Here is a 25486-nt window from a genome sequence, read left to right as displayed (position 1 = left end):
TAATATCATGAGCTCCCTTCACACTTTCCTACATGTGCTTGAATATACACTCTGCACTTGGGATGGATGCTTGTAGCCTATAATGTTTATGGTAACCTTTGCTCAGCTTTGGTTCCCTGTTTTTAACTGTATAGGAACATTAAGAGCAATTAAATACCAGAGTCAATTTTATTATGAGTTCACACATTAGAGTGGATTCTAAAACTCAATCTGGGACAAATGATAAAATAATTACAATTTCCAGTTTCAATGTCACCTTCTATGAAAAGCTCATTGCTAACCTCACTGCAGATAAGAAATGTCATCTTGAAACATTTAAAGCTAATTTCTTGTGTGTCATGTCTTTTTTTATTTTGAATGAGGCATCAGATTAAATTCTTAGATAATGCAAAGTAAAATTGTGATGCAAGTGCACTCCTACAAAGGAAAAGCCAACAGAAGACATGTGTGAATACTACAAAAACTCATAATTTCAGATCAGAGATCATCGCGCTTGAGTCTGTTCATATTTTGTGATGACAATTTTTGGTCAATATAGAGAAAAAACAGAGAGAAACAAGTCCTTTGTGTTTTTCTGATATGTTTCCACTTCAAATGAAAACCAGATTTGTTCCCCAGCACACAACAAAGTTGTCATGGATTCCCAAGGACAGCCAGCGGTACGAAATTAAAACAAACTGAAACAACAAATGTGTACAGTAAATAACAGAAAAATCTCTGGTATATACTAAGACATTATACTATCTTTGAAATGATATAACTAAAGGTAGAGAAGGGGTCCACAACTAACTTTCTTCACACACAATAAAACAAACAAAAAGACGTTTACCCCTCGCCTCCCTAAAGATTTAATAGGGGACATGTCTGCTTCTCCCCACAAAACAGTCAAAGTAAATGCATGATCCTCAGGCATCTCCCTCAATGTAACAATTAGAAGTACGCTCAGAACATGAAGACACATGAGACGTGTTTAGTGAAGGTCACAAGCAATTACCCAGCCTGGTAAAAGCTGGCATGTCGCACATGGCACCGCTGCACGCCCTCATTAGGCGTGTTCTGTGGCTCAGAGTGGGTCTTGTGGCTATAAAAGAACTGAGCCCACTGCCTTCCAAGCCTCCTTTTAGCAGAACCTCACCAGCAGGAGCACAAAGAAACTACACATCACCACCTCTGGATCAGATAGGAGTGGACAAACGTTTTTCTTTTTTTTTTTTGTAGAGGAGGGGGTCTACTTGACCGAGGAAGCGGTGTGTTTCTTTACAGGTTGGGCTTGGTTGGCTTCCAACAGGATAAACATTGATTCCCCAGTCCTTCCTAATAATGAGCAACGAGGGATTATTACCTTTACTGTGACACGTTAAGTTTAATGTGTTGGTTTGAACAATACAAAAATACAAATAGGTGAGTGTCAGAATAGCTGCCGAAAATGTCTCCATTTGTTTGAGCACCATGATATACAGAGCAGTCTCGGCATATATCGTTATATATGCGCTTAGCCTACACTGTTTGGATCCTTATGGGACTATATGGAGCAAGAGGTTGTTTTTTTTCTGACACACTTTGTTTCAAACTAATTGCCTCATGATGGTCCTGGTGTGCTAACTGCTCTCAATCTGGACCCTGTCTAATAATTCCCCCGCTGAGCACTGAGATCACTAAACTCACAAACACTAAATCAAAAACATGGGCACCTAGAAAAAGGCTCTCTATTAAAACACTGGTTCATCCAGAAAACCATGGCAAAAAGATACACATATTCTGCTTTTGTTGAAATGGGAATGATGCGTTCATGTGCACAGTGTTGTTTACTATGATGAGAGATGAGAAGCTAATGTCCAGAATGCTGCTCACTATTAGTAAAGTTTAAATGCTTCACTACATTTTTTTTCACATGCCAAGAAGCGTGCAGACACACACACACGCACGCACACACACACACACACACACACACACACACACACACACACACACACACACACACACACACACACACACACACACACACACAGGTATATACCATTCAGCTCTTTTACCATTAAAAACTGTTTATAAAGGAACTGCAGTATAATTACACCTGAAAAATTACTAAAATAATTCCAGGACACACATCCACACACACACGGCCCCTTTGAGACAATGACTAATACAACTTTGAATTTGCCTCAGAACTTTAAAGACAAAGCACACTTGAGGAAGTGAATCCATGACACTTAAAACCAACATCAATATTTACCGACGGGGGTCGTCGCACCTTGCGGGCGTCAGGTGTCGATCGGATGAGTTAACTTGTGTCTCACCTGAAAGCGATTCGGGAGGAAATTTCACACTTTGAAGACCTAATTGTGGGCTATTCGTTATAATCTGTCTGAACTGAACAAACAATGGAAATAGCATTGAACCATTTTGAAAGAAAAATAATCATACTTTTGAGAACACAGTGTGATACAAACTATTAAAACCAAACACAGGCCTAAAGGACACGTTTTCTGGACGTCAGTCTGAACAGCGGCTGACATTAATTAATGTAAATTCAAGATTTCCATGTAAGCAAACAATAGTTTTGCTTGGACCAAAAGCATTACGATTTGACATATGAATGTGAATTAGCCCTCATCTGTTTGGGAACCCAGTCTTATTAATTTAATAGAGAAAAAGTAATCGATAGTAAATACTATAATGCTTCGATCTCATATTTACTATACTTTACTATAACCGGAAAACTCCTATTTAATTTGCTCTGCAGCCTTAAAATGTCCTATTGTGCCGACATGTGGACGATGATTTTAGTTTAAACGTCTCACGAGATGTCAGTTAGAGATAAAGGTTTATCTTAAGTTTGTGTTGAGTTTGAACACCTCTGATGAAATGGCGGTGGATACGTGAGCACCTCGGACATAAAGAGAAGAATACTTTACAGTAAGTCAGTGATGAAGATATATAATAATTCAACCCACCATTGCATTTTAAATGGAGTAATAGAGTTTGTGTTTATGCCGCCGTGTTTATGTGGGCAGATATTGTATGATTAGACTTTGAAAATGAGGGGAGCCGTTCAAGGTTGTTTTTGTTTTGTCACACAGGACACACAGACGGTTGCAAAGCCCTGCACCTGATGTGTGCAAAACTATAACTGCACCAACGGATGTGTTCACGCGCGTTATTATTTTTAAAGTATCTGTGGTACGTTTACTTCATTCTTTAATAAGCATAGTCACCTTTAAACTTCAACACGAATGTATTCTAACACATGTTAGAGAAAAGCATTGCGATGATCAAGATCCCAGTTCTAAAACCAGACCACCGACCTCTCTGCTGTTTGTCTAACCTACATGGCCTAAATTTACACGGTAGAAAATCTAATCTGCTGCAGCGCACATTTTTTTGGGCTTTTATATATCTTTTACATCTTAAATTCATAAATAAAAACCTGGAATTTATCAGTCACAAGACAGGGACATTAGGTATCTAAGACTGTGCGCATTTTAACCCATCAGACGTGCAAAGGTGAATAAACAAATAAACACAAACTAGCTCATGCAAATTCAAATTCCCTCACTTTAATTTTTGCATTTACTGTCATAATCCTAAAGACTATTTATTGCTTAAAAACAGACGCATCTTTCGGTAAATGCAATTACAATTATATTTTAAAAAAACAACTAATTACAGCCTAGTGATACAATGCATATATTATCATGGCAAAAACAGAGAACATACATGTATTTTAAAGTTGTAGAACTACATTACAGGAAAGATAGTACAATTTAATTTACGAGTAAATAACGCGGAAAACGGCATACAAAATACAATTATGAGGTAAACACAAACACATATTCTCATGTTGATGTTCATATAAAAATCTAAAGGTAAAACAAATAAAAAAGAATTCGAATGAAACATCCAGAAAATGTTTTACCTACCCCGAAAATGGTGCACATAGCATAGAAGTAAGACCGTGCTGTTAAAACCATGCAATACCTTTGTTGTCCAGATGAGGGGAGTCCTGCCAGCCAAGCAATGATGGAAAGACAGAGAGGGACAGAACGACAGGGAGTGAGTGAGGGACAACAGTGACACAGACAGAATTACCCCTTAAATGTATTAAAACAATAATGCATACTCAGCAGCAACAGACGAAGTTCCCTCCGGTGTGCCAATGCACCCTGCAACATGCATGCACATACAGCATGCAACAATGGGATGAGAATTCACTTGATATCCAGACGTCCACGATAAAAGAGGATACAAGTTCCCACCACTTGCATTCACTGCTTTTAAGGCAATCTTCTCCAACATCCAGCTCCTCTGACCCAACCTGATGCTTTCCATGTGTCCTGCTCCCAGATCTGGACGGTGGAGCGGCCAGGAGACAGAGAGGAGAGGGGTGGAGGTTGTGGAGGTGGTCGCGGGGGGATAAGGACACTGCACCTTCTTACCATTCGACTGTTAAGTTTTACAAGTAACGTTTTGCGAGCGTATAAACGATACCTTCTAAACTTGCACAGGAAACTCCGTAAACATGCTGTGATAATGTAAGTCTCTGGCATCCAGTGGATTCCAGACTATGGGATATAGTCTGGGAGCGCTGCGATGTACAGAGGTATCGATTACACGCGCTCTTTCCCATGTTTGATGCTCCCAACACTGCATGGCTTATACAAAAAAGACTCAGGCTGCTAGTGTGCAACTTTCTCTTTGGCTCTGATGGCCAAACGACTCGATACGCTCAGTTTGTCCAACAGATGCAGAAAAACAGATTTTGTAATATTTAGCTATAACTGAATAAATCAATTTAAATAAAATAGCTACAGCTGGAATAGACTGGCCAACATCCCAGTACCATCCACAGGTGGATATTTTCAGGTATATGCTGATGATTTTCCTATCAAATTGATACTCCCTGGGATGCACACTAAAAACATGTCGCCACTGTCAAACACTAATAAACAGGGAGGTGTCATCCCATTGTATATGATGTACATGTCCTTACCGGTTGCATGTTGGATGAAACGTTTCCCTTTCTGCCACTTCCCCCTTGCAAAATATTCAAGGAGGCTGCACAGCTCCAACCGGATAGGGTTTGCATTGGCTGACAGCGGTCCTAGCGCAGGGCGACCAATGAAACCAAAGCAGAGGCTCAGCGTATAACAGCGAAGATTGACGTGTAGGACGCGTCAAATTAATTCCAGCAAACGCCGGACTCCATGGGATAACTCCAATTTGCTTTTATCGGATGAAGATCGTTTTGGTGCCATTGTACCTTGCAAGTCACTTGTCTCCAAAAAAAGAGAGAAGGGGGCGCGCTGCACTCGGAGATTTTAAGAGGTCTATTTTTCCTCTTCTGGGGCTCATTCCTCCCGTTCCCCTTCCTTCTCTGCTTTCGCTCGGACGCATTCAGCCATTCGAAGGGGCGCCTATATTTCCCGGCACCTCGAAACATATAGGCAAATGGGTAAGCCCGCGTAACCATCGGCATGCTTCACTGGCAGGGACCTTATTCAAGCGTATCAAGACTCATCACGCCTGCTTACAGTCAAAAAAAAGCATTTGTTTTCCTTTAGTATTTTTTCCATTCTAGTTCAGATTTTGAGCAATAGAAGAGTGTTTTTTTGCGACAACAGTATGTCAAGTTTAAATCGTGGGGGATTTTTCCAGCTCTGTCAAGGCAGGCATTGTTTAAAGCTTTAAATCTTAAATGGAACCACACCACCAATTATCCCATGAATAGTGTGTCTCTGAAGAGCTCTCGAGTGTCAATTCCTCATGCTCGCCATTTTTTATGTTGCGGGAGGTTTTTTTGTTGTAGTTGTTGTGTACTCGGGGATGGCGGAGGGGAAACTAATATAGTCAGATAGTGTACACACGTTTGTTGGTTACCAACCAGAGGTTACAGGCTGACACATGTTAACCTCACGTTATGGTGTAAATTGCAGGAGCTGGCCTGTGTCAAACTGATACAGGATGCACATTTTAAAGTTGCTTCCTAATAATAAATACACATAATTATTTTATGAAATTACATTGTGTGGCAGAGTAGGAAAAGCGCATTACAATGACAACATGAGGCTATTTTATTTCCTTGTCAGAAATGCATGTATAGGCCTACTCACTTCATGCTGCGTAAATATGTGCCTTGTGTCTATATTCTCCTGCAGAGCAAAACTATGGAGAGGTGAACCAGTTGGGCGGCGTGTTCGTCAACGGGCGACCCCTGCCCAACGCCATACGGTTGAGAATAGTGGAGCTGGCTCAGCTCGGGATCAGACCCTGCGACATCAGCCGGCAACTCCGAGTCTCGCACGGCTGCGTGAGCAAGATTTTGGCGAGGTACAACGAGACCGGCTCCATCTTACCCGGAGCCATCGGTGGGAGCAAACCACGGGTCACGACGCCTAACGTGGTGAAAAACATTAGGGAATACAAACAAGGCGACCCCGGGATCTTTGCCTGGGAGATCCGGGACAGGCTTTTGGCAGATGGAGTTTGTGACAAGTATAACGTCCCGTCGGTCAGCTCGATCAGCAGGATTTTACGCAACAAGATTGGAAATCTCTCCCAGCCCAACCAGTATGAGAGCAGTAAGCAAGCCTCCGCGCAGGCCGGGCTCTCCTACAACCACATATACCCTTATTCCTACCCCAACATGTCCCCCACTGGCAATAAAATGGGCAGCCCTCCTGGAGTACCGATGACGGCTGGACATATGAGCATATCCAGGGCCTGGCCCTCTGCACACACCGTCAGCAACATCCTCGGTATACGAGCCTTCATGGATCCTGCAGGTGAGGAAAACAAATACTCTGCTCTGTGAGAAATCTCAGGACTCTCCGTCTCTGGTCCATGAGCCGTACATCTCTCTCTGTCCTCAAATCAGTGCTTAATATACCAGTGCGGCTGGTTATTGTGTTATTCAGCATGGTGAATTGCCACATCACTCCGTACAACCTGTTCTGGACACAGGCGGGACAATGTGTCCATTACAATTTGCACAGGCCTCCGTTTCACCATTTAGCCAAAAAGCAGTAAGGCCACTTACAGTAGGCCTTTTCATGGCATGATGCAAACACCTTGCTCACCTATCCCCCACATAGTCACTACAGGCGTTTTGTCTGTCTCTTTCTGGTCCTTTAGTTCAACATAGTAGTCAATGTTTTCATCCAGCGTTTAGTTGCCTGGTACAGTGTGTTTTTTGTGTCATAGTGTCCCATATAATTGTCTGTCAAATTCTATATTTTTAGCTCCTTTTTTTCACATTGAAAAATATATTATACAAGAATGATGCAAATATATAACATGTAGGGTTTTATTAGGTACAATAAACCTAAACAATTATTAATATAATTGATTTAAAAAAAGAGAACGTTATTTATAATAATCTGATAATATGTTGTTTCCTTTCAGCTGTATCGTTTTGTGTGTGTCTTTGACGTGTAATAAAAAAACAGGTCTCATTTTATTATACACGCGTATTATAAACATTTGTAATATACATTATATTTTTTATATTTAATTATATAATTGTTTGACTGAACCTAACTTCAAAATTACTTCAGAACGGCCTGCTGTTTTGAAAATGAAACGTATTTTAAAGCCCAAACAGGTTCATGCGGAAAGCATTTTAAATGTCTAATTTACGTAATTTATCAAAACTAAATGAGACTGCATTCTTTTTCTGTGGCAATTCTACCTTTTATACATGTTTGACATGAAGTTACATGTTTCTAAATCAGCCATTGCTGGGATGGAGGGATATCCACCAAAAATGGAAGAGTGGAGTAGCGTCAACAGAGCAGCTTTCCCCGGGGCGCACACGGTCAACGGGATCGACAAATCTGCGATCGACGCCGACATAAAATACGCTCAGGTAAATGGATGTCTGCACATGTGTAGCCCGCAGCCTGTGACCTTTCTAAACCAAGTGAGCGCACTCTGCATCGCTACAATAGCGCCATTTTATTTGCATTGTAGGAAACCGTCCAAATGTCTCGTGCCAAAATGGGCAGGGGCCTTTAGCAAATTAGTGCTCTCGCTGCATAGGCCTGTGGCGGAGCTGTGAAAAGTTTCCATATCAGGGACCGTCAGGCAGAGTCATATAAGGCCACAGACCTCTCTGCTTGATACGATTTCACCCCTGAGACTCTAAAGAGTATTATAACTGTTGATTAAGTGTTCTGTTTTAGGACGGAGACAGACAGTCTCTGCATTCATGATCTAATTAGTCATATTTATGGTGAATTAAATTGTAGTGAATGTAATCTATTCCTCAATTTGCTCCCCTCTCCCTGTAAACCACCCAGTTTGGAGAAGCACTGCTGGAGGCCACATGCCACTGTCATATTATAAGCGCTGTGCGTTTGAGGTTTTGTTGTGCTTACTTTGTCTCCCTGTCTTATGTTTGCCTGCAGCCCTCCTCGACACTGTCCAGTTATGTCTCGGCGTGTGCTTACTCTCCCAACAACCAGTACGGGGTGTACAGTGGGCCAGCAGGCGGCTACGTGGCCCCGGGCCACCACCACTGGCAGCCGCAGAGCCCGGTCCTGTCCCACCCGGGCGGTGGGATGACTAGCATGCATGCAGGGGAGATCCACTCGCCGATGACCTTCAAGCATCAGGCACGAGAGGGTACGTCTGGAGGGGGGGGGACCGGTAGCACAGTTTAATATGAAAACCGGGGACAGATGTGTCTAATACTAACAAATTAAAAATTAAAAACAACTCTGGGATGCAGTTGTTTTAAATTAGAACAGAGTTTTTACCGTGCAATGTGGATATTACTATTGTTTGATATAAATATATTATTAGAGTTTCTTTATATCCGCAAAGGAGCATATACATTCCCTGTGCCTCCCCTCTGCCTTTCTCGTGCACACTCACTTTCGCAATAAGCAACGACCCAAGTGTAGCCTAAACATTTACCAAATCCCAAATGAAGCGTAATTATATGTCAATTATTAAATATTGACCTTCCAGACTTGGCCTGCCAGGTGGGCCGATAACATTTAACACACAAAAATGGGAGAAGCTTTTTTGTTGTTGAAAAAAAAAGAAGAGAGATACTGCTTCCTAATTATGCGTTTCTGAATATCCCTTTAGAGTATATTTGAGCTGATTAGAAACTAACTTGTACGTGAAATAATTCCCGTTTAATGCATATATCTCGTGGGGTAAACAATAACTTTTTTAAGTATTTCTTATTTGTGTTGTGCAGGAGACAGAAAACCGCCCACTCCCCTGAGCAAGCAGCAGCAGCAGCAGCAGCAGCAGCTGCAACATGAAGACATGAACGGTGTGCATGGACTCAGTCTCCCTACCTCATCATCATAACCGGGACTTATACCACCTTAATTACCAGACCCAAATTAACTGAACTCATTTCTACGACTCCAACAGTAAGTCTGAACACCAACGGCTTGTTTCCCCGTGTGTTTGCAGCTCACAGTCAAACACACAGACCCATTCACATGCAATATGAATACAGTAGCTTTATCGGCCTTAGTGGCCAAATGAATGTAAGCTTTCATGGATGTATCGGTGCTGCCCCTCTAATCTTTCTCTCAATTGAAATACTTCATGTTGCTAGACTGTATGCTCTTATGGAGACTGCAGGATTGAAAAAAAAAATACATTTCTCACTGTCATTGAAGTTTTATTATAAAAACCCAAGGGCTATTCTGTAATCAGCCATATATTATATTATCTTAATTTGTGGCCATGATATCGAGTTCCACACTGACTCAACGATGTGAGCAAAGAGATAAATTGTCTAAATGTAAAATATTTGCCAAAGCTTTAATTATATATTTTTATAATTCCATTGTAAATATTCAAAAAATAAAGGCTTTCTTAAATGCCATGTGTTGTGGGTCTAGTTGATGTTTTCGGCGTGGATCCATGAATGTATTGTTTGGTTCATCTGAAGGCATGCGTCATGTGTACTGTTGATTATATCAGTTTATAGACAGAAGAGGAAACTAAAGTTGACCTAAACATTTTAGCTTACAGTTTCTGTAACTCCCCAAAGGGATTTTTTGGTCATGTCTTAAAAGTTTTTCACCACTTATTTGTTTCATCGCAATTTTCCAACTGGAGGTAAACGAAATATTACTTTCTCTAAATGAAAGTACGATCTCGAGCGTGGCATTTTGTTTCCTCTGCGCCTATAAATGGCATAAAAGACATTTTGATCAATCATATAATATGCGAATAACCAAGCTTGCTGCAAAACATCCATCCATCCGTCGGCACGGCAATTGAATTGGGTCGTTGCACCATGGGAAAAAGTCATTTCGTGACTCAGGTGTAACTCCTCTGCAGACCGGGCGCCTCTGCTGATGCTATCTCTCTGATATGATGCCTGCCACGATGGAAATCAGAGACCACCTGATCATGCACGTTTTTGACCGGTGTCAGTCAAAATCCACCCACATACAGCCTCGAAATATGTTTTTCCAGTATACAAATGACGATAATTGGGCCACAGTGTCCGTACAGGCCTCTAGGCTATGCTCCGTCTCTAATAGGTCCATTGCTGTGGCCTGTTTGCGGTCCCGAAAAGCCTCCTCACAGCTTCCCTTAATAGACCGAACTGCTCGTCAGTGAATGCGATCATGTTTTCTGACCATGCCTTTATGTTTGATATATTTATGATATTCGCTTTTTATGGTAGTCCATATAATCTATTAACTTAAAGAATGCTTTAGTACAATAATTACTACCAAAAATAGTAATTAACAGTTGTGTGTGATCCAGAGAGGTTTTAGTGTGTATGGCATTATATCATTAGTATCATAGTATTTTTTTCTTTTTTTTGTCATTTTGAAAAAACCTTGCATTCCATCAGTAGAAAGGGGCCATCTTGTGGTGTTAGTTAGCAAATTAACCTCTTGGCTAAAATCTAAAAGAAAACAAAAACGTTTTCATACAGACTGAATATTTCAATTTGTGAATGTTGTGAAGTTTCTAATTTACCTTTACTTGTAATAATATCAGCAACACACATTTTAAAATACATATAGGCCTAAGTCTAGTCTGTTATGAATTTAAAGTTCATGTTTTAGTTGTTTTCTACCCTAAATGTGAACCAAAATTACCTTGGAGTACTAAGAAAAAAATATACACATCATATATTTATTACATTTTAATATTGTATAGTAGTTTATAAGTTGGACAGCTTTCAACTCTTACAACTTAAATTGAAGTATGTGAATTAACTCTCAGGTGCTGGTCCACGTCACCATATTGGGACTTGATGCAGGATGGTGAGGTCATGCAGGGGTTAATATGTGCAACGGTTGGTTGGTTTGGTGAGGAACCAGTATTGTTTGGTTGATTGAGCATTTCTGTGGTTTTTAACTGGACCTTCAGTGTGAATGCAAACAGGAAGTTACAGAGAAATTACAATGACGGCATTTTTTGCATTTGAAAGACACAATGATACATTAAACAGTGTTCTTAAGTAGATCTTCATAAATTAAAGATGTAGTCCTGAAAAACAATGTTTTATAATTCCAAAATTGGCCCGTTGACCTTTCATGAAGACCAAGAAATCCTTTGAGTGTCCACTGAGCTCATTCAATTAGATTATTGATTGTATCCGTTTACTGTGAACACTGATGAACCCGTTCAACCTAATCAGCTTCAAGGTTTTCAACACTAAAAGCAAAATGTGCCAATTGACTGACTGATGATGTTAAAATTAATGAGTGTCAAAAGCAAAACTGAAGCCACCTAACAATGAAAGTAACCTTGAGACTGGAGGGAAGATCAAGTTGGAGAGTTATTAGATGGACTCTGTTTTATTGATTATGGCTTCAGTAGACAGTTGGAAACTCAAGCTGAACCACCACAGAAAAAACAGAATATTAATCATAAAAACAAGGTATTATTTCAATTGATGGGTTATTTCCAGAAATAACTATAACACTGTGCTTTTTGAACATGTTGGCCTTTAAAAAGTTATTCCTAATTTCGTCCTAAAATGTAAACATGAATGATAATGGATTTTATCTGCATGTCCAAATGCAAGCATGACGTTAAATGTTCAGCGATAATCAACCTCTCTTAGGTCAGCAGTAACTTTTGAGTTTTGATTGATATGGAACAGCTCTGAAAAACGGATCCCAGAAAAGAGGAAGTAACTCATTCACAGGCTGATCATACAAACAAAAGACAAAGCACTGTCATGACATGTCATAATGATCAGTATTCGGGTGCCCTCTGAGCTCTATTTTGCAGTCACTGATTACTTTCCCCTGTTTCCAGCAAAATCCCAAGCGACTGCGTACATCCAAACATTAAGACGGCCTATGAGTACACACGCTCCCTAACTGGAGTCCTTCTGTTTTCCCGGATACCACTTGGGGTTCAGAAAACACTCCTTCATGGTGGTGGGGTTACTTCCTGCGGGACCTATGGTCATCAATCAGGAAAGCAAGTGATACCCCCCACTGCGTCTTCTGCAGACCCTCTGTGTTGAAGGGGCAGCAGGTGGGCTGGTTTTAGATGGTTGTTTCCTATTGATACAGAGCTAAAAAACACAATATTTCTTTCATTTTTAGTGTGTGTACTTTGAGATGGGTGCACCTTGAGAACATGCTGTTGAAGCCTTATTTTTTCATTCCAGAACTACCATTGGGATTAAGTTATTATGCATTTTTATTTATGCATTGGTCAAATGGTTCCGAGTGAGCCATTGTTTTATTACTTCTTTTTTTTTTGCTAATGATGTAATTTCACAAGATAAAGCTCACAGCTATTTCAATAAAATATTTCATACTTACTATAAAATTGTTTGCCAAATTTGTGTTGTTTATATCTTCTGGTACTGGATGTAATAGATGTATATTTGGAGTTTGGGTTGAACCCAATAGATCATAGATTTTTTTATTTATCCTTGTTTGAAATATTACTGAAAAACAACACCTGTTCATGGGTAAATGAGACAAAAGGAGACTTTTTGCACTATATCATGCCAGACTCAATGGAGTATACTGACACACACAAGTGTGCAGAAGCCCAGACTCAAACAACGTGCAGTGCCTCCACTGAGTGTTACCTCTGCAACTTAAACTTGAAAGGATTCTAAAATGCCACAAGCTTCAACAGATACTTGGAGAGATGGATCGGAGTTCTGGCCTCCTTGATCCTAATGGATGTGATATTAAGCAGTATTAAGAATCCAAGCAGCAGCGAAATGGTGACAGAAGTTTTTTAAAAAAAGCAAGAACAGGCGCCCCTATCTTCAACTGTAACAATTCATCAATGTCTGCCATGTGTACTGGAAGGTATAAGTGTTCTTTAAAGACCAACGTTCAGTTTATGTGTTGGACACTTTACATCATGTGTACTTTTTCTTGTGTTGAGTAGGGAAACTACCCCAGACTGTCCGGTAGTCACTCACTCACTCCCCTCTCTGCCTTTGCATGTCTCAAAGTCAACAAGAGAGCATCTCAGGACATGGCGACATGGCAGGCCAGACAGGTCTTGGAAAAAACAAAGAAAGAAACACGAGAAACCTTTTAAAAAGAGAGTGGCAAGTTGGCAAAATGTCCAATTCTGAAAAGAAAGGCCGGGTGTCAGTAGTTCTTAGCCACTGAAATTTCAAATGAATTGACTTGCCATGGAAACAGCGTGCATGCAAACATGTACAATGCTGAAACGTGTGCTTGTCACGGCCTTTGACGTGCAGGATATAATCTTTTGAGAAATGAAGTCAAGAATGAAGCAATGGATCACAGCTGCCAGCCGGGTTTACTTTGGATGACAGCATTTGATGCACGTTTGATGAACAGGAGAAAATAGAAACAGAGCAAGTGTAGAGAAAATGATACAGGCTAACCGGCCTATGACATGAACGGGATCACCACATCAATATTTTCATTTGTCTAAATTTGTAAGTGACGCAATCACGATTGTACCACCCAAAACTAAAACACCAAAGCAGTGGGTCGATGCCATCCCTGTAATGCAATCACCATTGACTATTCTTTCTTTCTTTTTTTCCTGCTGACTGTCTACAGGATTTCCAAGCAGGCAGAGTTACAGCTCTGTAGTCTAGAGGATGATAAATGTCTCCCTCCCATGTTCTTACTTGCTCTGCCAGCTCACCACATCAACCAGTTGCTCCAAAAGCATAAGGGACAGAGACACAATGATGACATTTGGCTTTCTAAATGAAAACGTATCATTTCACATTTGCTCTCAGGAGATTCCGCCGCTGTTCTCGGTCCTCCCAGGATACAGCAATAAAGAGAATAACAGCAGGATTACATTGAATTGTACAGCCCAGCTTTGATTATTATATACAGATGAATAAAAGAGCATGAAATTATGTTTGCAAACACAATTAAAATGCACTCTTCGAAAACACTGCCATGAATGCAGGCCTACTTTTTTGTAAAACTACGCTTGCTTGTAATTTGTGTGTGTTGTCAGTAATGGGTAAACACCAATATATAGAGGAGTGTGCAGTTCTTTACTGGAAAGTCAAAACCTGCATTATGGAAATGTGTCAGCAGTTTTGTAGTGAAGGTCTATTTTGGTGAAGATCTGGGCAGAGACAGAGAGACAGTCTTCAGTGCAGGAGGATCCTCTCTAATTTGTGGAGACTATAGAATTAATGTGCTGCCCTTCTGCCCATCTGTGACTTATTTAAAGTGTGCTGAAACATATACTGTGCTAAATCTGGCCAAACACATGCCAAAGGCTACCGGCAAAAAGCTATGGGGAGTTGGATTTAAGGGTTGCCTTCAAGTTAATTTTTGGCTCAAATTCTTATTAGGTGATAATAAGATGATGATGACTCTTCTCCAAAAAAATGTGAGTGGTAGACCACCGTACTGTCTGTTGGTTTGGAAGGGAAAATACTGGGGGAAAGTCAGTTGGATCTCTGAAATGAGAGAAAAGACCTTTCTGTGGTGAGATGCACTGGAATTTACTTGTTTTAAAAAAAAAAGTATTATTTTAAGTATTATTTTGTGTAATTTTGTTATTGTCAACAAATACCATGACGAGATCAAAGACAGCAATGTATCTCGCAATACTTTGTTACTTCCCAACCCTGTCTGTGGCTCTCAGCTCAAAGCCCTTTTGTTTCTAAGGAAGATGTAAATCTTTAAACATGAGTCAAAAAAACTATTTTTCTGTTTTTACTTAAAGAAAAAAAAAAAAGGCCAAGTAATGTCCTTAAACAACTGTGCTTGTAGTTTTTTGCAAACACTCCTCAAACAGGAGTAAATAGTGCATTTGTTGATGACTATTTTCAGCTTTGGAATAGTACTCGTTTGGTGCTATAGTGTATTTATGGAATGAGGGATTAACCCAAAATAAACTACAGTGTGTGTAATGAAAGAACATGCCTCTCAGAGCAACAGTGTGGCTAATTGATTGATAGTTTGAACAGTTTTTGGACAATAGAGGTCTGCTTTATATATTAATATATGTACATATATATGGAAACTTTAATGGCATTCATAGATTAGTTTTTTTCTGTTTTTACGCCAGTGATAGTTCCTACAATGTATAATGCCATTGTGATAATATCTGTGCAGCTTCCAGATGACGATCAGAGTTACGGACAATTAGAGTTCAGCCCTTAACATCGGAGGTCAGGAAGTCATATCCTTGTCTGAATATAATGCATTCAATAACGGGGAGCACAGACATTGTTTTTCTAAATTGTCAAAAAAGGTTTAAGAAAGAGATAAGTCATCGGCTTAAGGCTAAATAAGAAGGACTTGTAGCTATATCAGAGACCTATATTTCCTTGTAGACAAAGTAAGTAGGAAAAGTAAGAAAGTAGTAGTAGTAGCAAGAAAAAAAACCCACCATGAAAACCTGTTAGACATCTCACTGTGTTACTGTACGCTCAACTTAAAATGTTTTACTACAGTTTTTCACATGTTTTGAAATACAAACAAATGCCAGAATCAAATTATTCCAAGATTATAGTTCTTTAATAAATGAAAACATACTGCATGGTGTATAAATAAATGCACTGAATAAATAAAACTTAATTAAGTCCTACAAATGGATTCAAAGTTCAAGATGAATCATTGAGGCGAAAATGTTAGAATATGACAAAGTTTGATTGAAGAAACATCATCATGCTGACTCAGTTAATTGTGCTTGTGACCTGGGCCTAAAAGAGGCAATAATTCCAAGTAATAACCCGGTTTGTGTGGTGTGCGGGCATCATCGTCTCGGCATTCAGATGAGATAACAGGAAGCAGAGCACACTGGTCTGTAGCGCAGGTCTAAAGCATGTAGAACCTGTTGTTGAACACTGCATGTGTACAACAGGACCAGGAGTGTGTTCTGTAGTGAGTTGAAGAGATAATGCAACAAAAGGGTGAAAGGCAAACATGTCATTAATCAACCTTTAGACCGTGCCCTTCCCTAGGCGTGTGTGACAACAGCGCCAGACAGAGATGCCTGCCCATATCACTTGTCAGATTTTAAGGAACTTGTTGGCCAATAACCAAAACAAACTCATGTCTAAATCAACATAAACTCGTTTGACCTATTCACTTTAGCAACATCCGGGATGAAATATAACATCTACAGAACTGTCTGACCTTTCCCATATTGACAGTGTCATCAGGCTTGAACAGCCAATATTTCTGTTTGGTGTGTCCGTGAGGAGCGAGGCCCAGGATGCCCGGTCTGGTGTGCAGTCGACTGCAGCTACAAACCAGCTCGCAGTAAGAGAGAGAGGGGGGGGGGGGGGGCTTTGGAGAGTACGGAGTGGAGTTGTGGAAAACCATGCATGTTGCTGTTATTGGTGCTTTTCACTCAGACACGCCTCTCGCATCTCAACACTCGCACGCAGCATTGACCCAAAGGGTGGCTGTTAATTTGGCATGGCGAAAACATGGGTTTAAACTGAATGAAGGGTCTGATATAGCCACTCCACTGGGATGGGATATGGCTCCGCAAGCCAGAGCAAATGACATCACACCAATATGGAAATAACCGAAAGACAACATGACATGTTGTGGGTTCACGACGAAGAGGAAATTAATAAACTGTCAGTTTGTTGAAGTTGAAAAGCTTGTTATAAGCAACACTGGAGCATAGTCAATGTTTTACTTATCATTTGAATCATTACCACACTACAGTAGTAGGCTGTGCTGTTTAAACTCAGGTTTATATTTTCATATGAGGAATGCATTAAAATGCAAACTGGCAGACCATGTGGGCTTTAAGCCTGATGGAAATGTTTCCTCATACACACATACACACACACTTCATAACCAAAATAAATTTGCCTTTTATTTTAAAATATTAAACCAAAAGGCCGTATACTGCAGTGGAACACGTTTTTAACTAGAAATAGAAATACCACAATGTCAAATATTTTGTATTGTAAGTAAAAGCCCTGCATCCAAATCTTTACTAAAATGATCAAGTATAAACATAATGTACTTAAAGGTTCAACAGTTAAAAGAGTAGTCATTATGAAGATAGGCTCCTTCATGGTGTAACATTTATTTAATCAAATTTATTGATGTGTGAATGTGGAAGCAGCATTTTTATGTTGCAGTTCAACATAGTGGAGAAATATGACGGCAGTTTGAAAATGTATCATAATCCATTATATGATTTGTTTTGTGTTTGATATCTTAATTTAGTAATGTAAATTGATAAATGTACAGTATGAATGTCGTGGAGTGTAAGTATTAATCAGCATAAAATGATAATACTTAGCAAAATAAAAGTATGTTACTTCCCTCCACTGCTGCAGAGGTGTTGTGTATGAGTATACATATGATACATATATATATATATATATATATATATGTATATATATATATATATACAGTATATATATGCAAATTATAAAAATGTATTCATTTAAGTATGTCATTAAACTATGCCATGTATTGGTTCTACTAAAACGATAAAATCACACCACTGTGTTCTGTAAATGTAAATTGTTATACGATATTCTTTATTTAGTTACTACTATAATGTAATATCATTTGATTTCATTATGTATACATGTTGCTGTGAACGCTGGAACAACAAAAGATATGAATAAATAAAGTACCACATTAATAATAATAAAAATGTATCAGACTTCTCTGCAGACAAGATATAAAGCTATGTGGGTGGCTACTCTGCACTGGAGATCATCTCAGTCATCACCCTCCACTGCAGAATGAGTCAACCACCAGTCACACTTCCAAGCCGCAATAACAAGGTGGGCCTCTGCAAAAATGCTTAAACTGCATTCAATTGTCTAGTGAGCCCTCTGTCTTTCAGCTCCAATACTCTGTCTGTCATGGTGTGGAACCCTAATGAGAAACATGATGGTTTTTTTGTTCTCTGGCTGAGGAGTATTTTTGAATTGCGTACATAAGAGTATGTTTTGAGTTAAAGTGCTTCTTTATGTTGACAGCATGTGGACTATCCAAACAATTCTTTAGTGACCCGGTCAACATTTAAATCAATTTATACCTTTATGTGTGGATATTTGTAGATAAAATGCCAAATTTATGGTATATGCACAGTGTTCAGTATGTTGTGCAACTTGACATTATAGTCTTGTTTATCCCACAGTAACATCTCACAATAAAGCTAAATATGTCTTCTATTGTGCCTGTCTTCATGGGAAATGGCAAAGAAAATTCCTTAACCACCTACACGGCACAAAAAGCAGCTCTTGGTGCTTTGCAGAGACAGACAAAAGGTGAGTGTCAGAGTGATAGAGGAAGTACTCGTCTTTTCTTCCTGCTTTCCGTGGCACGGGAATGAAGAGGATGTCTCCGTGTACACCAGAGCTATCCATTACTGAGTTAACAAGGTCTCGGCTACTCTATAAGTGAAATCCAAGGCTTTCGGTGTGTCTGTCACATGGAAGAAAAAACAAATAAACACACACATGAATTCGTCGAGGTTTTCCTCGGGAGCCGATATGTGCCAAAGAATGCTGAGTCTTTGTCCATTAAAAACAAGACACTGTATGGGTGCACTGCCATGCCATGTTGGGTCTGCACCTGCAAATGTAAACAGGGAAATTCTGAGAGGAAGGTTTACATTTCTCCCAAAGAAAAGGTTGTTCCTGCCAGACGGACTGGTCGACCCACCAAACACACGTCGGGAGAAGCACGGTGAAGCGCCTCTGTGCTGCTCGGTTACACTCTAATTCACTGTGCGGCGGGTTGAATCAGACTGCTTCCAAACAACTTTGTTTGAAAATTCACATTCAACAATAAAAAGCAGCTTGTTAAATTAGCTGACATTGTGTAGATAATTTCCTTGCACCAATACATACGTAATGTCCTTGATATTCATGAGTTGAGAAAATAAGCCAGTGGAGTGGACGGATGGGTTAAAATATTGGACTTTCAGCTTATTTTTATACTCAATAACGTTACAATATGTACTTATGTCAACCCAAAACATGATCTTCCCTTTATCGAACTAAGTTGTTTTTTTTGCCTAAACTTTAAAACTTATTTTAACCCAAACCACGGGTCTTTTCTTAAACTTAACCATACTTTTGTTGCTTAAACACTACTGGGGCTTGCCCCCCAACATGCTTGTGTTGCTGAATATTTGTAAATGCATTACATGCAATACATTTGTAAATGTTTATATACTTGTTACTTTACACTAACAATATCAAATACAATGCTTTCTTAAAGACTGAACCAGTGGTTTTATCCCCGTCTTTACTTCTCGGATGGTGCCATTTATGTACCTGGTCGACTGGTGCTTTAAATTCCAAGATCTGAGTACTTCTTCCACCTCTGAACTCAGCGTTGAGCACCCTATCCCCATGCTCCATGATTTATTTTTATTTAAAAAGGGACCATGTACAGTTCAAAATAAATGTTTTCCATTTGATGCAATGTACCAGATTATCGCTTTAAGTTAATTTACAACTGTAGGCCTTTGGCAGGTGAAAACCAACCAGTCAAGCTGCATGAATTAACGACCACATTTTTACTAGACAAAACAACACATTTAACACCTGCATGGGCACTCTGTGAGCTTAGCTACCACTGCCAAGGCCTATTCCATAAATGGAAACTAATGCATGTATCTGCCACCTGATTCACTCCCAAATGTAATGGGCTCTTACTTGGCTGTTGCTACGCCCTTCCACCAAGTTTCATGAAATTCAGGCCAGCAGTTTTTCCATAATCCTGCTGACAAATTGACAGACTAACAAACCGAACACCTATCCTCATTTTTGGAGGTAATTAGCAAAACGTCAAAATTAGGCTCTCTGCATCATTCATGGATTTCACCGATGCTATTTGGTGATTTAAGTTCTCCCCCACATCCATCCGTCGTCTTGGCTCAAGCAGCAAAGCAGTTGTCTCTACTTTCATCGCATGACGCTGACGGGTTGGTCAGGAGAATCTACTTTTTCTATTTGGTGTTGATAGGGGGGATAAAGGAAGATTGATTCCCTCAGTCTCATCATTGCAGGTGTTTGCCTTTACGACCAGCGTCCCCTACAAGCAGTTTCTCATTACACTCTGGTGAGAAAGGAGGGCCTTCAAGTCTCCTGCATTCCGACAATGCTCTGAAGAGTGTGTAATTTTGGAGACTAAATTGAGGGGGGGGGGGGGGGGGGGCGGTTTTTATTCAAAGCAGACCTGACTCAAACGGAGATGCACCGCACTGTGGTCAGACTTCAAACCAACTCGTTACTTGCCTTTTTCATGTTCAGACTGCTGCAAATCTCCAATCCCTCTGAACACAGCTAAAAAAAAAGAGAAACAGACTGTTGTTGATTTTGTTTCCATCTGTGCGGGACGCTGTCTCCTTCAGAATGTGCACAGCTGATGAACCATTAAGCAACGATCTTGTATTAGTTTGCAATTGACGTCAACTAGTCAGTAGACTAACTTTAACCAAAAATGTCCATCTGTTGTTTCTAGTAATTTCACTTGTAAGTGATTGATGCACAGCACTCACAGAAGTGAAGCCTTTAGATCAAACTGAGAAGATAGGTTGGATTGCATCATTGGAGTTAATCCATCAACAATGCCAGAGCACTGAATAAAGCCAGAGTAAATGAGTGTGTTTGCTCTGTCTTAAGAGTAAATATTAGTTTGTCCAGATAATGCTACGGGGCTGCTGAGGGTTTCCACAATGCTTAAGTTACACCAGCGTCTGCGCTTTTCCACCAGAAGAATTGTTTCCCACTCTTTCTTCTTCTTGAAAGCCAAACATCAGTAGCAGTCTCAAGTGGCTGAAAGTTTTAGTTGATAATCCGGCCTGTCACTCAGACCCACAGTAAGATTAATGGCAGGGGAACTCCTATCTGGCAAACATCCCACTCAATCAAAACAGATCACTTGGTTTGAGAACCAGTTCTCATATACAGAGCAGAAGTAGAAAAAGTTGTTTTACTTTGTATGGGAGTATGAAGGGGGTATGATGTTCAGAAGAACAAAAATGGCAAATGCTACGCTATTTAAATAAACCTGTAGTATGCGTGGCTATTTCTCCTGTATATAGTGTTTGAAGTGTAAACTTCATGGATAAAGCACTTTCAGCTGACCCTAAATAGTTAACATGTATCTAACATTTTGTGTAGTGTTGTTATTTGAGGGATCTTTCCTGTATAAGTGATCAATGTCAAATTAGAAGCACAGAGGTAAAAGGGAGCCCTCTACTGCTGAGTCAAGCTACCATGCAGCTCTTCTGTCTTACTGCCTGCAGTAATGAACCAGGAAGTGTTTGCTGCTTCATTAGGTCAGTAAGAGTGCACAAGCTGCTCACAAATTTTACAACTTTGAATCAGTCTTCAAACGGTCTAAGAAGACATGACATTGGCAGACTGATAATCCATTCAAACTTTCAGTAGCCTTTATCCCTGAAAAGTAAATGACCCCAATTTCTAGCTTAAACATGCAATCAACCGACCATGAAAGTAACCAACAAAGATGAATTCCAGCTCTGACGCATGAGCTGCTGTGTGAACAAATCTTGCAGAATTGCAGCTGCAAGATGGGCACTACTCAGTCATGGAAAATATAGGGTCTAGATATGACATTCACATAGATGATAGCAGCTTCACGCTACGCTGGGCCCGAAGGGAGCTGAGCACGGCTAATTCCTAGCAGCGCTGCTTTGATCTTTTGTTGCATCTCTGAGGTATTTTATGTTTATTTGTTATGGGACGGTGGCCGATTTCGTATCGCTTGTGCGCTTTATGAGTGCAAGGTCATTAGTCCCCTTTTTCTCTCAGTGACATCTAAGGAGCTAAAAGGTCTTAATTGTGAACGAACACGTGGAAAAAAAACGTCAACCGAGCCAATCTTAGATGCTACCCAATGATCTCCCCTCGTTGACTGCCCCCGAAAACGCTGCTCTCGTCTCAGACCCACCGATAACCATCTTTAATGAATAGCTGTGTGCTTCAAGGAGTGCTGGCTGATAGTGATCACTTCAGGAACGGTAGGGTTCAGGTCTCAGTAACAATCAGGGAATTCCATCTTAACCGTTTGGATGTCCTCCATAATGCCACACACTCTGAGATTGCACTCGCAATGGACCTACACCAAAATAAAACTTGGCACCAGCGAGGCATTCTTGCCCAACTCAACAACTCCAAGTCTGAACACCCCCGGGCCCCCTCCCAGCTCCAGGATCTATCTGTCGATGTGAACGCTGACTCTTTGTTGGCGCTTGCTGATCTCAGGTGGAGATACCGCACAGCTAACCGCCATATAAAAGACGGGATGGCGGGGCTGGCGACTGAGGGCACAAGCACAGCTCCCTGTGAGTGCGTCTGAAAGGCCCAAATTGAGCCATTTGCCTCAATCTCCGGGGAGAGTCCTTATCGTCTGCAAGATCCAGAGACTGTGTATAATTTGCAAAACACTATGCTGATACTGTAAATGAGGTTTAATAGCTGTTGAGGCCCAGTTAAGCTTCATAATGTAGGTTCGTGGTCTTTGATAACAAGTAGCAGAGACATTTTCTTGTAGAAAAAAAAAACAAGAGAAAAGTCAAGGCATCAGTGGGTGTCTGCTGTCACACTTGACTGATATTTGTGGGATTGCTCATCCTGTCCCGACAAAGTGAATAGACATGAGCAACGCAAGTAAACTTCTCAGTAATTTCTTCTTCCCCCGGGGTAGATGAGAACTGCAATTAGTCAACTCTCACTTTGACAAGCTGTCAACCCTAATACTGTGTTTTGTAACACACAAGGCTCCGGTTGATAATTTATAACCTAACATAACCCTTTAAAAGAGTGTAATGAATTGAGACTAAATGACTTACTTAATCGTGGCTAATGTTGTCATTGAAGCAATCAATCATACCAAAGCAAGTCTAGTTTAAACAGCTATTATTTTAAAAGAACATATCTGCCCAATATCTGATGCTGAAATTAAAAGATTACTTTGCAGGGATCTTTTTTTGTTTGCATTAGAAATTTTGTAAGGTGACAGATTGGAGATTTTTTTGACTGTGTTCTTGGAAAAGATTTTTGGAGCATCATTTAGCCGGATTACTTGGTTTAGTGATGACAGTCATCCAATTAAATATGTATTAGCTGATGTCAACCAAGCTGTTAAAGGTTTTAAAACTTTGTTGTCCTTGTTTTTATGTTTTTGTTTATTTGTATATTCTATGTATGTACGTTGAGAGCAACGTAAAAAACGGAGTCAAATTCCTTGTATGTGTACGCATACAGTTTCCAATAAAGCTGATGGGGAAAACTTGGGATAAAAGATGGTTGTTTTAGAATTTTTTTTTGTTTTGTTGACTGAGAGACTACTAACAAGATTCTACAGGTTCACAATAACAAATGCAGGTATATTGTTTATCTTGTTCACCATCTTTTCTTAGCATGTTAGCATGCTAACATTTCATAAGAGGCTTTTCATGTAAATATGCAAAGGGTCATGGGGGAATTTTTTACGGAACGTATTTTCTGTTCAAACGCAATACTTTTGCGTCCAGTTATAATACACAGCCAGTTTAGCTTAATGCTCTGCAGATACTACAGAGAGAAGAGATGATGTGACAACCACTGTGAGCACAGCTGCAGCTACTCTGCCTGCTGTGCTGGTTGAAGCTGTGGATATGGTTATTGCTTGGACTATGAATGCATTTGTGTAAGAATCTATGATGCCATAGACACGGCTACACTGTAGTTGTACTGTGGCAACTCTTTACTGCACCTGTTAACATTGGCCAAGAGAGCATTGACAAGTCATGCAGGATTTGAATCCCCCTTGCTTCTTTCCAATAGGAATACAGTAGCTTCACAATAGCGCACAGTCAGCACAACCCTGGCAAATGTACTGCACACATACAACCCCTGCATGTAATTAATGTTGCACCCCTTATAAAACTAATGTGTCACAGGCAGGATGAAGACAAACACAGCACAGCCATGCCTACGGCCACAGTCGCGGTGACAGCAATATGTAAATCTATGTAATCCCGTGGTTATCGCAGCATGGATGGCCCAATCAGCCTCAGGGCTACAGTTGGTTATTCAACAAGCTGCAATGATACTTTTGCCTGAACCAGCCAAAGCTTAAGGTGTGCTCACTTGAGCTGTGATCACAATGTAATTAAGTAATCCATGATACGGGGCAGCCTTTCTTTATGGATCACAAAGAATGCAAAATGTATTGCGAGGGAACGCAAAAGTGTTTTAAAAAAAAACGTTCCCATAGTGGTGGACTGACCAGCAGACAGACATTGCCATCCCTACCACCACTCCTCTACTGATAATTAATTTTGGAGGCAAGAAATTAAGACAAAAACATTGTCAACAGGGTGCCATCTCTCAGCTAGTCAACATGAAACAGGGATCATTGGGCCTTACTCATTTCAGCATTCTTACACATTTTGTCAGCATCTCTTTCCTCTCATTTCACCCAATAACATTGCAATATTAAGTTTCTCATATATCTGTTTGAGACTGGCTTATCTGAGTGAAGAGCAGATAAAGCAGAAGACGAGACGCTGCTGAGAGAAGAGCTTTACCGGGTGGGACAGGTGCTGACCTGCCCTGAACAGAGTAGTCTTCTCACCTCAAGCTACAGCTAACGAGGATTTGGTTTGGGAGGCTTAACTCCGATCTAACGATTTTGTCTCCTGAACGCAGTTCAAAGCGGACAACAACAGCAACTCCATTAATTAGAAGTAATTTAAAATCAAACAGGTCCCCTGAGAAATTGATTGAAGATACTATCAGCGATAGATTATCCATTCAGGATGAGATGGGCTTCCATGAGACCGGAGATAGGGCTAAGCAAACACATTCCCATCCGCTAGTGAAAATGGATATGTTGTTGACCTGTCCAGCCACACAAAAGCCATTCCCAGTACTCAGGTGAGTAACCCTCCTCCTGCCTGAATCTCTTAACTAAATATTGTGAGTGTCCCTCTTTATATCCGAGAGCCATGTCTGTTTACTTTCAGATCCAGAGGCTTAGAGGATCAACACTGCACGCAGGTGGGGGGGGGGGGGGGGACTCCCAGTTCTCAGGTAGAC

The 25486-nt window shown here is 40.3% G+C and overlaps 1 protein-coding gene across 1 annotated transcript; it reads left to right on the top strand.

The window, feature by feature from the left end:
• Positions 1 to 5233: 5233 nt before the first annotated feature.
• On the top strand, positions 5234 to 9324 carry pax1a (paired box 1a; the record flags this gene model as incomplete). The annotated part of the gene is given in 6 exon segments (XM_079174719.1): positions 5234 to 5423; positions 5426 to 5452; positions 6156 to 6782; positions 7731 to 7864; positions 8406 to 8622; positions 9209 to 9324. Coding segments are annotated over 6 exon segments (1311 nt in total).
• Positions 9325 to 25486: the final 16162 nt, after the last annotated feature.

The sequence above is a fragment of the Pholis gunnellus genome (assembly GCF_910591455.1).
Source record: "Pholis gunnellus genome assembly, chromosome: 15".
Taxonomy (NCBI): Eukaryota; Metazoa; Chordata; class Actinopteri; order Perciformes; family Pholidae; genus Pholis; species Pholis gunnellus.
This window is presented reverse-complemented; position numbering and strand designations above follow the sequence as displayed.